This window comes from Pogoniulus pusillus, chromosome Z (assembly GCF_015220805.1).
Source record: "Pogoniulus pusillus isolate bPogPus1 chromosome Z, bPogPus1.pri, whole genome shotgun sequence".
NCBI classification, from domain to species: Eukaryota; Metazoa; Chordata; class Aves; order Piciformes; family Lybiidae; genus Pogoniulus; species Pogoniulus pusillus.
In genome coordinates this window covers 28692584-28705399 of record NC_087309.1, presented here as the reverse complement: position 1 = coordinate 28705399, position 12816 = coordinate 28692584, and the positions used below count along the sequence as shown (strand labels likewise).

At 40.9% G+C, this 12816-nt stretch overlaps 1 protein-coding gene across 1 annotated transcript in view; it reads right to left on the bottom strand.

The window, feature by feature from the left end:
* Positions 1–1505: 1505 nt before the first annotated feature.
* Positions 1506–12816, bottom strand: part of PLPPR1 (phospholipid phosphatase related 1) — a 161348-nt gene continuing 150037 nt past the window's right edge. Inside the window, exons 7-9 of the mRNA XM_064176718.1 lie at positions 7895–8071; positions 4848–4979; positions 1506–2933 (exon numbers count right to left, since the gene is read on the bottom strand). Coding sequence (XP_064032788.1) covers positions 2901–2933; positions 4848–4979; positions 7895–8071 — 342 coding nt within the window. The 3' untranslated portion in view covers positions 1506–2900. The remainder of the gene's footprint in view (positions 2934–4847; positions 4980–7894; positions 8072–12816) is intronic.

The following is a 12816-nucleotide window of genomic DNA, read 5'->3' as shown; positions in this document are numbered from 1 at the left end:
TTCTGGCATCCGTTTTCAGTGAGATATGCCAATTTTCCCTGCATACAGACAGTCAGTTAAGATAGAATAGGGACAGGTGGTTTTCATGATCTCAGGAGTCATGTTCCCAGAGCCTTTGCACTGAGCTAAGGGGCATAAGTCACACACCATGGTGGAGCAAGAGCAATAGCTCTTGAGGAGTACCTGCTTCCCTGTCAGATGGTAGTTACCTGGTGGACAGCCAGGCAACAGCCACCCAGCTGCTTCCAGTCACATGTGGGCCATGTTAATACCTGAAGTGTACGACACTGAACACAGCCCAAGGGCCATACATGGGTCTCAAGAAATGATCCAACTTCATGCTGAAAAGCTAGCCACTGCCATGTTTATTTTACATGGCTGGATGTAACACTTTGTAACTACAGATGCCACTGGTAGTTGCCTAAGCTCACTGTAAACAGCACAGAGAGAATGATATGCCTCAGAACAGTAACTAAAACCAGAAATCTGAAAGGCTAACAACTAATTTTTCACTGGGTTGCAGATTGCAGGAGGTAGGCACACACTGCTCCTGAAGGGAAGGAAAATTCAGGTACTATAAACCTGAAATGGTTGCAAACACATAGACCTAGCCAAAAGAAAATGCAGTGACTATGTGTGGTTTGTCTAGCTTCATCTAACCAATGACCTAGGACTTCAGCATATGTAAACGAGTATGCACACCCCTGTGGATCTACAGTTACCTCCAAACCTCTCCTGGTTGTAGGCATCCTTGCATACCATGTGAGAGAGAACAGAGTTCATATCATTTCAAAGGAGAGAGAAGTGCCTCTCACCATGCTGCACAGTAATTGGATAACTGATAAAACAGCCCTTCAGGGACTGGAAAATTAAATTGAGATTCAAATCCATCTTCACACTGAAGGATGCAGGAGAAAAAACGTATCTTCCACTTTCAGGAAGATTGCCCACATTATCTTACTAGAAGATACACAGAGGAGGACAACATCCATGCCTATTCTGTGGAAGCTATTGAACAAGAATGCACAGTTGATGCTGTGGTGACAGCACACCTGGGACCAGTGCAACCTCAACTGCAAAACCAGTCTACAGGATGTAAAGATTTTGTCTTATAATTCAACCCCCTGCTAACCCACTGCAGTATGAGTGGACTGATGTGCTGCAGAATGGGTGTATGGGATAAAGTATCTATTGCTTGTAAGCTTTCCTAATGTGTTACTATTATTCTGACACATCAGAACAAAGGCTGGTTCTGCAGCCAAGTTTATTCAGCAGAAATCTTCCCTTTGTGGACCAAAGTTGTAATGAGGGACCCAGAACATCATCAGTGGTTCCTCAAGGTTGCAGAAAGCCTGCATGGCCTCAGTTAGATGTCACTATTCCTAAAACTATAGCAGACATCAGCAGAGTCGGAGGAAAATACCAACCTTGAACACTGCAAGGTCAGACACAGACACTCCAAGTCTTCCTGTGTCACAGACAAATGACAGACATCAGGCTACACGTTTTGTTTTTTTGATTTTTTTTTTTTTGTATCTGTTTTGGAAAAAAAATATACAAAATAAGCCAAGAAGAACCAACATGGAAGTGTGAGGTAAACATTCCAGTAAAAGTACAGACAGAGGCTCCATTCTTTAAAGGAGAGACAGCAGTTATCACCATGCTAGAAGAATGAGATGCAGAAAAACCCTAGAAACGGTGAAAAAGTCACATAATGAAGCCTTTGGCCCAGTCCTAGCCATTGCAAATGGTCTATTTTTTTGTACTCACCCACTACCTGCATGTAATTGTCCCTTTATTCCTTAAACTGTACAACAGCAGTTTTGATATAAATTCTGTATGGCAGAATTTGCAAAAATACAGACTGCTACCACAGACCGTCTAAGTTTTTAGGGGTTTCTTTTGACTTGCCAAAGCCCCACAGAGAAAACTACACCTGGGACAAAATTGGCTTTTCAGTTATGCCAATCTAAATGGCAAGTAATGCCATTCCACTGGAGAAGTGGTGTCACTTTTCCTTTGCACCAATGTTACTAGTTACCCCACAAATCTATGATGAAGTTATGAAACACTTAAAGGGCAGCCTCAGCTCCACAGTGGTGGCTGTATATCCCCATAGTCAATTCCTGAAGCCAGGTTTCACTGGGAGCTTTAGCTGGGCCTTGGGGAGGAACAGATCTAGGGAGATGATATAGTCAGCTCACATGCTATCAGCTACTACTATAAGTTTTCATGTCCAGTCTGTCTATATTGCAGACTGAGTACCTTCTCTTAGTTACTTTTCAATAACTAGCACAGTCACCCACACCAGAATAATCAGGTTTTGATTCAGTAAGATGCTTAAGGAATACTTAAGTGTTTCACTGAATCAAGAACAGATGTTTATTGTTGATAATATCATTCAAGTTAGATTTCTGATCACCATTTAGTCTGAATTAAATATATGCAATTACTTCAAGTCTGTGCTGAGCTTACTCAGATCAGTCTGACCCAGTGGTAGAAGCACTTCTTATGGTAAGAAAGGTAAAAGTGATTTTTATTTCCCCCCCTCAAGATATATAAATTCAAAAAATGGAAAAAAAAAAAGGCATACAAATATCACATAACAACAACAACAATTCCATAGATGTAGTTCCTCAGTGCACACTTTAAACAAGAAAAAGGGTTTTTTTTTGTTCTTTTTCCATTTTGCATTTAAATTCTGGCATAATAATATTAAAGCTGACAAAAAATCAGGGCAAGCTACATCACTTCCTCATACAAAAAAAGTACAAAACATTAGCCTCTAACTAGACATAACATAATACTGGTCATCACAGTTAGACATTTATTAACTGTGTGTCTTGGAGTTATTGTACTGGAGGGTAATAAAAAACAACTTCGGTTGCCAATCTTCCATCTCAGGTTACTTCAGTCATAGAGGCAGAGTGATTCTGCAAAGAGAAAAAGGCAAACACATGAACATTTGCACAATTTTGGTATTTACATATTCTAGTGTGTGAAATGAATGAGAAAAACCTTCACTAATAACATCTGTTGCCCACCTAATGTAGGACTTTCAATTGAAGAGATTGCTGCAAATGTGACTGCCATCTACCCTGAACTCATGGTGGGAAATGGTGAACTCAATACCTGCTTCTAGGCTATGAAAGCTCATTAAAACCAAGGTGTGGCTTCTTCAGCAGAGACTTCCATACTGGACTGGATCCTGTCTAGAGGGACATGCCAGTACAGGCTCAAGCACTTCATATACTCACATAACTAATATAAGGGGTCTGTCCTCAGTCCTAAAGAGCCTGAAGGACCATGGCTTGACTTCATTTGATGTGTGTATGTAGATCCTGCACAGCGTGATACCAGGGAGCACACAGAACCTAAATCCATAGAGAGATAGGATCATTGTGCTAAAACGTGCAACAGCTGAAGCATGGCAACACCAAAGTCCTCTAGGTGGAAAGATTTAACCATAGAAGACAATGTTCAGGACTTCAGTGGCAGTAACAAGTTGTCATCTGCAGTGTTTGTGTGGGTGTAAGGCAAAACAAGAGTAAGAACAGATGCAGAAACCTGCACAGAGGACAATGCACCTCCTATACCTGACAAAACAGCAAATAGCAAACAACCCCAAGGACTTGTTTATAGCAGCTTCAGAGTAGGACCACTCTTTTCCCAATCTATGCCTGCATGGTAGATGCATGATCGTTTAGCGACTGACACCACCTTGATTACAGTGGATATCAAGAGTTAAGACTTAGTCCCTGCCTGCACTTCACAGTCTGAAAGCTATTAATAACTGACTAGACAAAACTTTTCTCACAGACTGTTTTTGTATGTTCAACCCTTTTGTCCTACGTGATGCACTGTGACTACATAAGTAGCAGTGCAAGTCGACCTGCTCTACAAGTCTGCCAAGAGAACAGTTAAATACACACCATTCTGCAGATTTATTTTAAAGACTTCCAGCAAATCTGACTTTTCAATTCAGCAAAATATTTCCAGGCATTAGAAACAGTGTCTTTTCAATTAAAAAATTAAACAACTTTCATTTTATTCATCAAAGGCTTTCATAGGAGCCACTACTGATCTTGGGGCATCCCTTGTACACAGGAACAAAGTACAGTTTAAAGAACAAATATATTACACAAGGGGATTTCAGATAATTGGCAAACTACAGATCTTCCATGGTCACAAAGATTCTTGGCAGGTGGCATTTGCTTGTCTGTTCTGAAAGGACTGGGTGTGATTTGGTTATGCCAACACAAGCACTATGAAATGAGCAGTTACAAAGAAACACCACCACCAATGATTCTTCTACTCACTTACTTTGTTTGCAAACTTGAAAGATTGATACTAACTTCTCTTACAGTAACTTTGAGATGGAAAGCAGGACATGATTTCTTTTTAGAGAGGATACTGAACAGTAATATGGATAAGAAACTAATCTCTATAATATTCTTCTGGATAGCATAGTTTATCCTCAGGATTACGAATGTTGGAGTAAATCCTTAAGACATCCCAAAAGCATTCCAAAAAGTAATTAGACAGAATAGTATTGTATTTTCTCTCAGTTTTCTGTTTTTCTAAGCAAAAGTTTGTCAAACAATATGTAGAGGCATGTGAAATGCCACTGCTTTCGCTTTGGATTTGCACAGGAGCAGAAGCCCTTAGTAGTTTAAGGGATAAATGCCTTAAAAGAAACTCTGTCCTGATGAGAATTCACTCTGTGCATTCAGTTTCACATTGGGAATAAACCCAGCTCCCTCTATAGTTATATGTACAACTAATTTTTACTTTGCCATAACAGAAGATGTGCTTGGTGATGGCCTGGGTGAGAAGATTTACAGTACCTGTGCACTCAGTGTTTCCAGAGGACTATCCACTCTTGGAAAAGCCATTAGCGGCATCCCTCGTGGGTCTTCAGGCTTCGGTTTAGAAGGAGCTCCATGAGTGCCTTTGAAGTTATGGACAACACATATCCCCTATGTAATGCAGAAAGAAAACATTGAGTGAGGTCAGCATGTTCTGTCCTCGGGAAAAAACTCATAGGAATTACCATCAAGAGTCTCGCAACTGCCATTTTCTGCAAAGAATTTAATCTGCTCTTCACCTGAGCCTCTCTCAGCCTTGAGTGGCAGGGTAAGTATTTACTGAAGTTGGGCATGGTGGACTACCTTGGTAGATGGATTCATCTGGACCATAGTCTGAGGTGATGAATCCCTATCTGCCTCTTAATGTTTTATAGAGCAGACATTCCCATGCATGCTATGTCATCACAGAACCAAAGAGTACCCTGAAGATACATTTTACTTGCCAAATACTCCTTTCAGACTTTGACTTTAATTTTCAAATAGTGAAGACATCTCACTGGATGCCTGTGTCTACCCGCTATGTGGATGACATCAGCTCACTTACGAAGACAGACTGAGAGATCTGGGGCTCTTCAGCCTGGAGAAGGCTCATGGGAGACCTTGTCATGGCATTTCAATATCTGAAGAGAACCTACAGAAAGGCTAGGGAGGGACTGTTTTAGAAGGGCCTGTAGCAATAGGATGAGGGGCAATGGTTTTGAACTAGAGCAGGTTAGATTTAGCTTGGACAAAGGGGAAGTTCTTCACAGTAAGAGTAGTGAAATACTGGAACAAGTTGCCCAGAGATGTGGTGGAGGCCTCATCTCTGGAGACATGCCAGGTCAAACTTGATGGGGCCCTGAGCAACCCAATCTAGTTAAAGTTGTCCTTGCTTACTGCAGGGGATTTTAACAGGATGACCTTTTGAGGGTCCCTTCCAGCTTGATGCATTCTGTGATTCATTCAGAACCATTCCTGCTTACTTACTGGTGTTTACCCCACGAGCTCTTGCCTTGTGCACGACCAGATTAACTGCACTCACACTGTAATGCTAGTAAGAGCAAATGCATGCAGGCTGGGGCATGGGAACACAGTAGGGAAGAGGAAGCTGACACAGCAAGAGAAGGGTGGCCAGCAGGGCAAGGGAAGGGATTCTTCTCCTTTACTCTGCTCTCGTCAGACCCCACCTGGAGTACTGTGTACAGTTCTGGAGCCCCCAACACAAGAAGGACATCGAACTGAACTGTTGGAGTGAGTCCAGAGGAGAGACACAAAGATGCTCAGAGGACTGGAGCAGCTCTGCTATGAGGACAGGCTATGAGAGTTGGGGTTCTCCAGCCTGGAGAAGACTTTGAAGAGACCTTGTAGTGGCCTTCCAGTATCTGAAGGGGGCCTACAGGAAGGCTGGGGTGGCAAGTTTTGTAATGACAGGAGGAGGACTAATGGGTTTAGAATGGCAGAGGCAAGATTTAAACTAGATGTTAGGAAGAACTTATTTAGAGTGAGGGTGGTGAAACACTGAAACGGGTTGTCCAGGGAGGTTATGGATGCTCTCTCCCTGGAGGTGTTCAAGGCTAGGTTGGATGAGGCCCTGAGTGACCTGTTCTAGTGGGAGGTGTCCCTGCCTGTGGTGGGGACTCTGAGCTGGATGAGCTTTGAGGTCCCTTCCAACCTAAACCATTCTATGATTCTATGATCTGCTGTCAGAGTGATTGCTGCAGCTCCCTACTTACTCTTCCTCTTTATTGCTCTTTAGACCTTAGCAAGGGGAAGGCTGCAGCCTGTGTGAGCCTCATGTGGCAGCAGGAATCTTAAAGCACTCCTGCCCTCCAAACTCCTGAGAGACCCATTCTACCACTCTGCATTTGGGCTTGTGACATTTGCAGGTTGGCTTAAGATCTGCAAGGCCAGAAGTGGATGGGAGTTTGGAAACACATGGATTGTCTTGACCAAGTATATAGTGACTGCCTCTTAAGGGGTAGATTTGAACTGCCTCTTCCAGTGGGAGTCGGCCAATTTGCTTACATCGATGCCAAGGAGATTCAGGTTAGAGGTTGCAAACACCTTTTTATTTAAAGGGAACATGGGAATAAACGCTATATGGAGATCTGATGCTGTTTTTTTTTTAAGCAGAAAATGGAAAAAAATATCAGTGACAGGACAATCTAGATTTAAGGCATCTTTGGAAGCTAATCCCTCCTGATTACAGGGATAAAGTGATAAAGTGTCGCTTTGCAGTGTATAGTTTTGACATATATTTTGATTAAATGGAACCAATCACATTGCTTGGTAATAATGAGAATCACCTTGACTGCTTGCTTGTGTGAGTAAATTCTCAGCAAGAGATCTCTCACCAAATAAAATAATTAACCATACAGCTAGATGGAGAGCAAGTAACATCGGAATTCCAGAGAGATGCTGTTCCTAGATTATGTGGGAAGACCTTTTTAATACCTTCAATTACCCTATGAGATGGTAACCAATTCAGATTAATTCCAAATGCTGCAAAAGGAGGTAGTCTTATCTCCCTAGAAGATTGCCCTGACTTTCCCTTCTATCACACTTCCTTCACGGTCTGAAATAAAATGGGGAACCGAGACCACTGCTTAGAGCCCCAGGCAACACCCTGAATCCTACTTTTTTTTTTTGGTGAGATACTATGCAGACAGCTGGGTTTTCCAATACAGGGGAGTCAGAGAAGTCTCTAATTAATGGAAATCTGCACCATGTTTAAAGCATTTTCCATGAATATCTCCAACATATTTAAAGCATTTTTCAGGACAGGTCAAGTAAGAACACATAATGTAATTTAAATAATCTTGACATACATACAATGCACAAATATCATATTTGCCTTATTAATTACTATCAACCTGATTTCATATTAGGAATTTCTCTGATGAAAACTTTTAATTAGATGGGGCTAAACTTAGTTCTTAGCAGCTGGGTTAACTAGCTGAAATAGTCCACAAAAAAGAATAAAAAAGCCCTTTTGTTTTTTCAAGTGAGTAATTTTAAAACAGAATGTAGAAGGCTGATGAGCTTACCAGAAACAGAGCTACAGCACTCCCCAGGATGAAGCCTGCAATCACATCTGAGCAGTGGTTTCGATACTCAGAAACTCGGTTTATCCCGGTGAGGAACGCGGCACACAGGGTACCCAGACAAAGCACAGGTTTGGCTAGCCTGCTGCTCTTTGTTTTAATTGTACTTGTGATGTACATCTGGAACAAAGGGCAAGATGAAAATGAAAAGGGTCTCTGCCGAAAATGCATCTTCTCCCACCCAGACAAATCCTAAATCAGCAAGGATGTGACAAAACCCCCAGCTGATTGGAAACCCCAGCACATTGGGAAATGGAGAAAGAGGTTTAAAGTATCATAGAAAACACTTTCAAGAGAATAAAACAAATACTGTTAAATGATGTTTCAAGATGTCAAGTATCCCATCAACTCCATTTGCATACTGGACTTTCTCTGAGTTGGTGTAGGTACAGGCTCAGTTTTCCTGACTTCCTAACTTGTGCAAGCACTTGCTCATGTGCTACCAAACATGCACTCCGAATGTGTTTGCAATGAAAGTCAAGAATTTATCTTATTACTCCTGCAGGGACTGTAATGTGCACATGAACTTAGGAGGAAGTTCTTCACTGAGAGAGTGATTTCCCACTGGAATGGGCTGTCCAGGGAGGTGGTGGAGGCACCATCCCTGGAGGTCTTCAAGAAGAGACTGGATGAGGCACTCGGTGCCATGGTCTAGTTGACTGGATAGGGATGGGTGCTAGGTTGGACTGGATGATGTTGGAGGTCTCTTCCAACCTGGTTGATTCTATGATTCTATGATGGAAGGTCTAGCATCCATATGAACTAGCTGTGCCCGTTTGCTAAGTGGAGTTATATTTAAGTAACAAAGAACATTAAGAAAAAACATTCTATAAGAAAAAACAAAACATGAAACACAATTAGGAAGATACAGTTGAAAACTTCATTAACACTGCTTAGATCTGATCTAGTGAAAACATAAACACCTGCTCTGCTAGGGAATGGAAATATCCACAAACCACATTAGTGTCTCTTCCAGTATTTAATAAGGTGTAATTTCATTTGTAAAAACAAACAAATAAACAAATTACCTTGTAAAAACAGTAAAATACCAGAGCTGAAAACATTTCAAGTCTTGATCCTTTTTCAGTTGTCAGAAATGGACATATGGTTCTGTTAGTGTTCTGGACAAAAGATTCTGTGGAACAATCTTGTTGCTTTACTCCCATCTGCAGTAGCACCACAACTGGGATCTCAGACTGTGCTGTATACAGGCAACAAACCTCATTTCTGTCTAGGATGACTTCATTTCTGGGGTAGGGCACTGCTGAATGTTTTGCCATGGGCAACACTACAATGAGAGTGGGCTTCTACAGTACTATGGAGAATCAAGAGATGTTCTCTTTTGTTCTGCTGTAGTGGAAGCTAAGGACATCATGCTGGCTCACACCACCAGTCTCTTTGCAAGACCAGAATGTCTTGCCTGGAGTGAAGCTGCATCAGGATTTTCCTGTGACTGTACTGAAGGAATCCTGAAGAGGCTTGGCTTAGTGCCTCCAATTGTGACTAGCTGTACAGCTTGCTTTGCATTCCATGATCTATTTGGCAACCACAGGCAATTACTTTACTGTATTTTAATGCCTGTCCCTTTCTTCAATACAGAGGTCACTATGATCTAGCAAAAAAATTTGGGAACAGAAATTATTCTGAAGGTCACTGTTCATTCATTGCCTTTCATATATTCCTTTATTCTGCTCTACTGTGTGTATTTTTCACTCTAACTTTTGTCATTCTTCTCCCTTACTGTGCCACCAAATATCCCTACAGCTGGCCTCACCTCACTGGCAGGTGTTAAAATCCACTATAATATGTAACTGTATGATAAGGGAAGAGTTACAACACTCACGTCTTGGAAATTAAAGGGACAGCCTGGAGAAACCGACCAGGGGAAGGCAACTCTGCCTGCCTCCTGACTTGTATCTAGCCAAAATCAGTCTTTCACCTGCCAAGAAACTGCAGTACTAGATTTCTAACAGGTGAATTTGCCAGATCACTGCCTGGAGAAGTGAAGTCTTCAGACCTTAAATGTATTTAGGACCACATTATGTAAAGGTGAACTCAGATTATAAATTGAAACATTATGGTGTGTGAGAGCACTGGGAAGAAGACAAAGCTACTTGGGAGGTTCTTGCTTGCTCTGTTTTTCAAACCTAGTACCTGACTGCAGCGCATGCAGTGAAGTGACAGCTACTAAATGAACACTAGGCGGCAATCTTGCCCCAGTCTTTGCTGGTAGGTTGAGCTGCACCCATCACCAAAACTCGGGTAAAGGCTTATCTTTAGCAACACTAGGAAAAATTATCAGTGCCACTGTGTGAATAATTACCACCCACCATTTACTCTATGCATTTATTTGCTAAGCCAATTCAAACGAGCAGTAGGGGGCTAGGTTCTTTCCTGTTCCCCAGCAAACTGCTGCAGTTTATAGCATCCAAAAGAAAAGCATCGCCACTTTAAAGTAAGAATGCAGCCCTGCTGCAACAGCTGCAAACCCTAGCTACAGAGAATAGCCCACATATGCTTATTTTCTTATAGATATAAGATTAAGCTGTATCTTTGGGTTACCCACGTGGCAGAGTTCTCCTTATTACAGATGGGAAGTATCTAATGTATTTGAAGTTTCACACATCTCAGCATGAAAACATAAACTTGTAGTAAAGAGAACATTTTTAGCAATGAGGGTAATTAACCATGCGAACAGATTGCCAAAGGAAATCTGTTAAACCCTCATGAAGAGAGTTTAAACCAAGACAAACTGCTTTCCCAGAAGGTATGCTCCAGTTCATCCATAAACGATACACACCGAGTTCAGAAATAACTTCAGAAGCGTCTTCATTCTGGTCTTATTTCCCAGACTCTGCAGTTTTATATTTACTGTCCTGGTGTCTAGAGCCAAGATTCTCACAATATTTTTACACTTTCACTTAAAGCAAGTTTTGAAAGCTTCATGTGAGAGGCTATGATGTCTGTGAAAGTCACTTACATTTGATTTCCTACACACAGCAGGTGTTTCTGAAAGTTTCCCACAGTGCTATTTATAGGGTACATTTATTTACAAAACTCTAAATGTCAAAACCAGTTATTTGATGGTTGGAAGAGGGAGGAAGTAGATATAAAAAATTGTGAAGAAAATAGAATAAATCATATTGAAAAATAAACAACATATGATTTAACCATATAAAGTATCTATTCAGCTTCTTTGCTGTGCTCTTATTGGTACACTCAAGCAGTGTATTTAGTGATGTACAATGTATGATAGTATCATTCATCCTATATCATTTATCCTGTGTGTGAAATTCCTCTCCCACCTCTTTCAGACAAATGCACAGTGAGATGGTCAAAGAGGCTTTTTCTGTTTGCAACTTTAAAATAGACACACATAAATGCATATATGATATACATCCATGTATTCAGAATGTGTGTTATATCTACGATGAGAAAGACATGGTAGAAGCATTCTGTCTTGTCCTTTCAGCAAGAAGCAGGGAGATTTGTGATAGTTTATGTTCCTGGGAAAGTTCACAGTTTCATAGCAGTGCTGGAAAATTCTGTGTCCTATGAGTTTTACAATCTTTTCATTTACCATAGAGATTTCTGCAGTGAGAGAGAAGCAGAACCTCCAACAAGGATATGGTATTGCAGAACATGGTGCAGTCTCCTCAGTACAGCCCAGTACACCTGCTTGGAATGCCTAGGCCTTGATTTTCATGGTAAGTGTTAATACAGAAATGAAAGAAATTGTTGGTGGGGTCACTGTGACCTGAGCTGCAGAGGGGATTTGCTGTAGTATTTTTTGCTATTAGAATTTCCTGAATGTTAAAGGTTTCATGTCTAAGTATATTTGTATCACTCTGATCTGCTCAAGAAGCAACGCACCCAGACATGAACAACAGATGCCAGGTGTTGATCCAGAATGTTGGAGTAGAGTCTGCTAGCCAGATAGAGATGACAGAAAGCGTTACTTGTGGATAGTGCCAGGTGAGAGCTTTCATGAAGAATCTCAAAAGCAGTATTGGATGGTCAATATAAGTGATTAGTTCTCTGTTCCAATCACAGAGACCCTGTTCTGTACTTAGAAGCTTGTGTCTGTAACTGTATCGCAGCATGTACTATGTACACTGATCACCATCTCTTCTTGTGATAATTTTGGAAGACTAATAAAACTTCAGTAGAGGCCATCCTAATTATTGTGTTAAATATGGAAGCTAAGACTGATGTCTCTTTTTTCACTTCCTTACTTTACGTATACAAGATTCATCTCTGTTTTCTGATACTACCAAGGTGATGCTTTGCATTCTCCTCAGTTCCTTTGGCAGGTGACAAGAAAAAGAAAAAACTTAACTAATTAAATATAAAATTCTGGTTATATATATTAAAAAACAAACAAACAAACAAACAAACAAACAAACAAAAACAAGAGCCCCCCACCCCCAAAAAAAACACCCCAAACAAAACCAGAAATGAAACAGAAAGCCAAACCAGTCACACTCACAATACTGTCACTTGCAAACTAATCAACAAATCAGTACAGAGACATCTGCAGAGGACACGTAAGGTTCAGTGATGTGGGAGATTCCTAGATCTCAACAGACATTCACGCTGTAAAAGACAATGTTTATGATTAGATTCCATTTTCCTTCCTCCTCATGTCCAAGTAATTTTATTTTTCTTGCTTCATGGCTCAAATCTTCAGCTTTCTGTAAAACACATCTGTTACTAACCACATGTCCTGTGTTTCAAGTTCAGCAGCCCACATTGCCATGCAGACTAGATTCAGCAAGACACTTCTCAAAAAAATTGTGCAGAGCACAATTACTAATCAAAGCTTTATTTGAACAATGCATTTCTTGTGCCATGCTCATGTTATT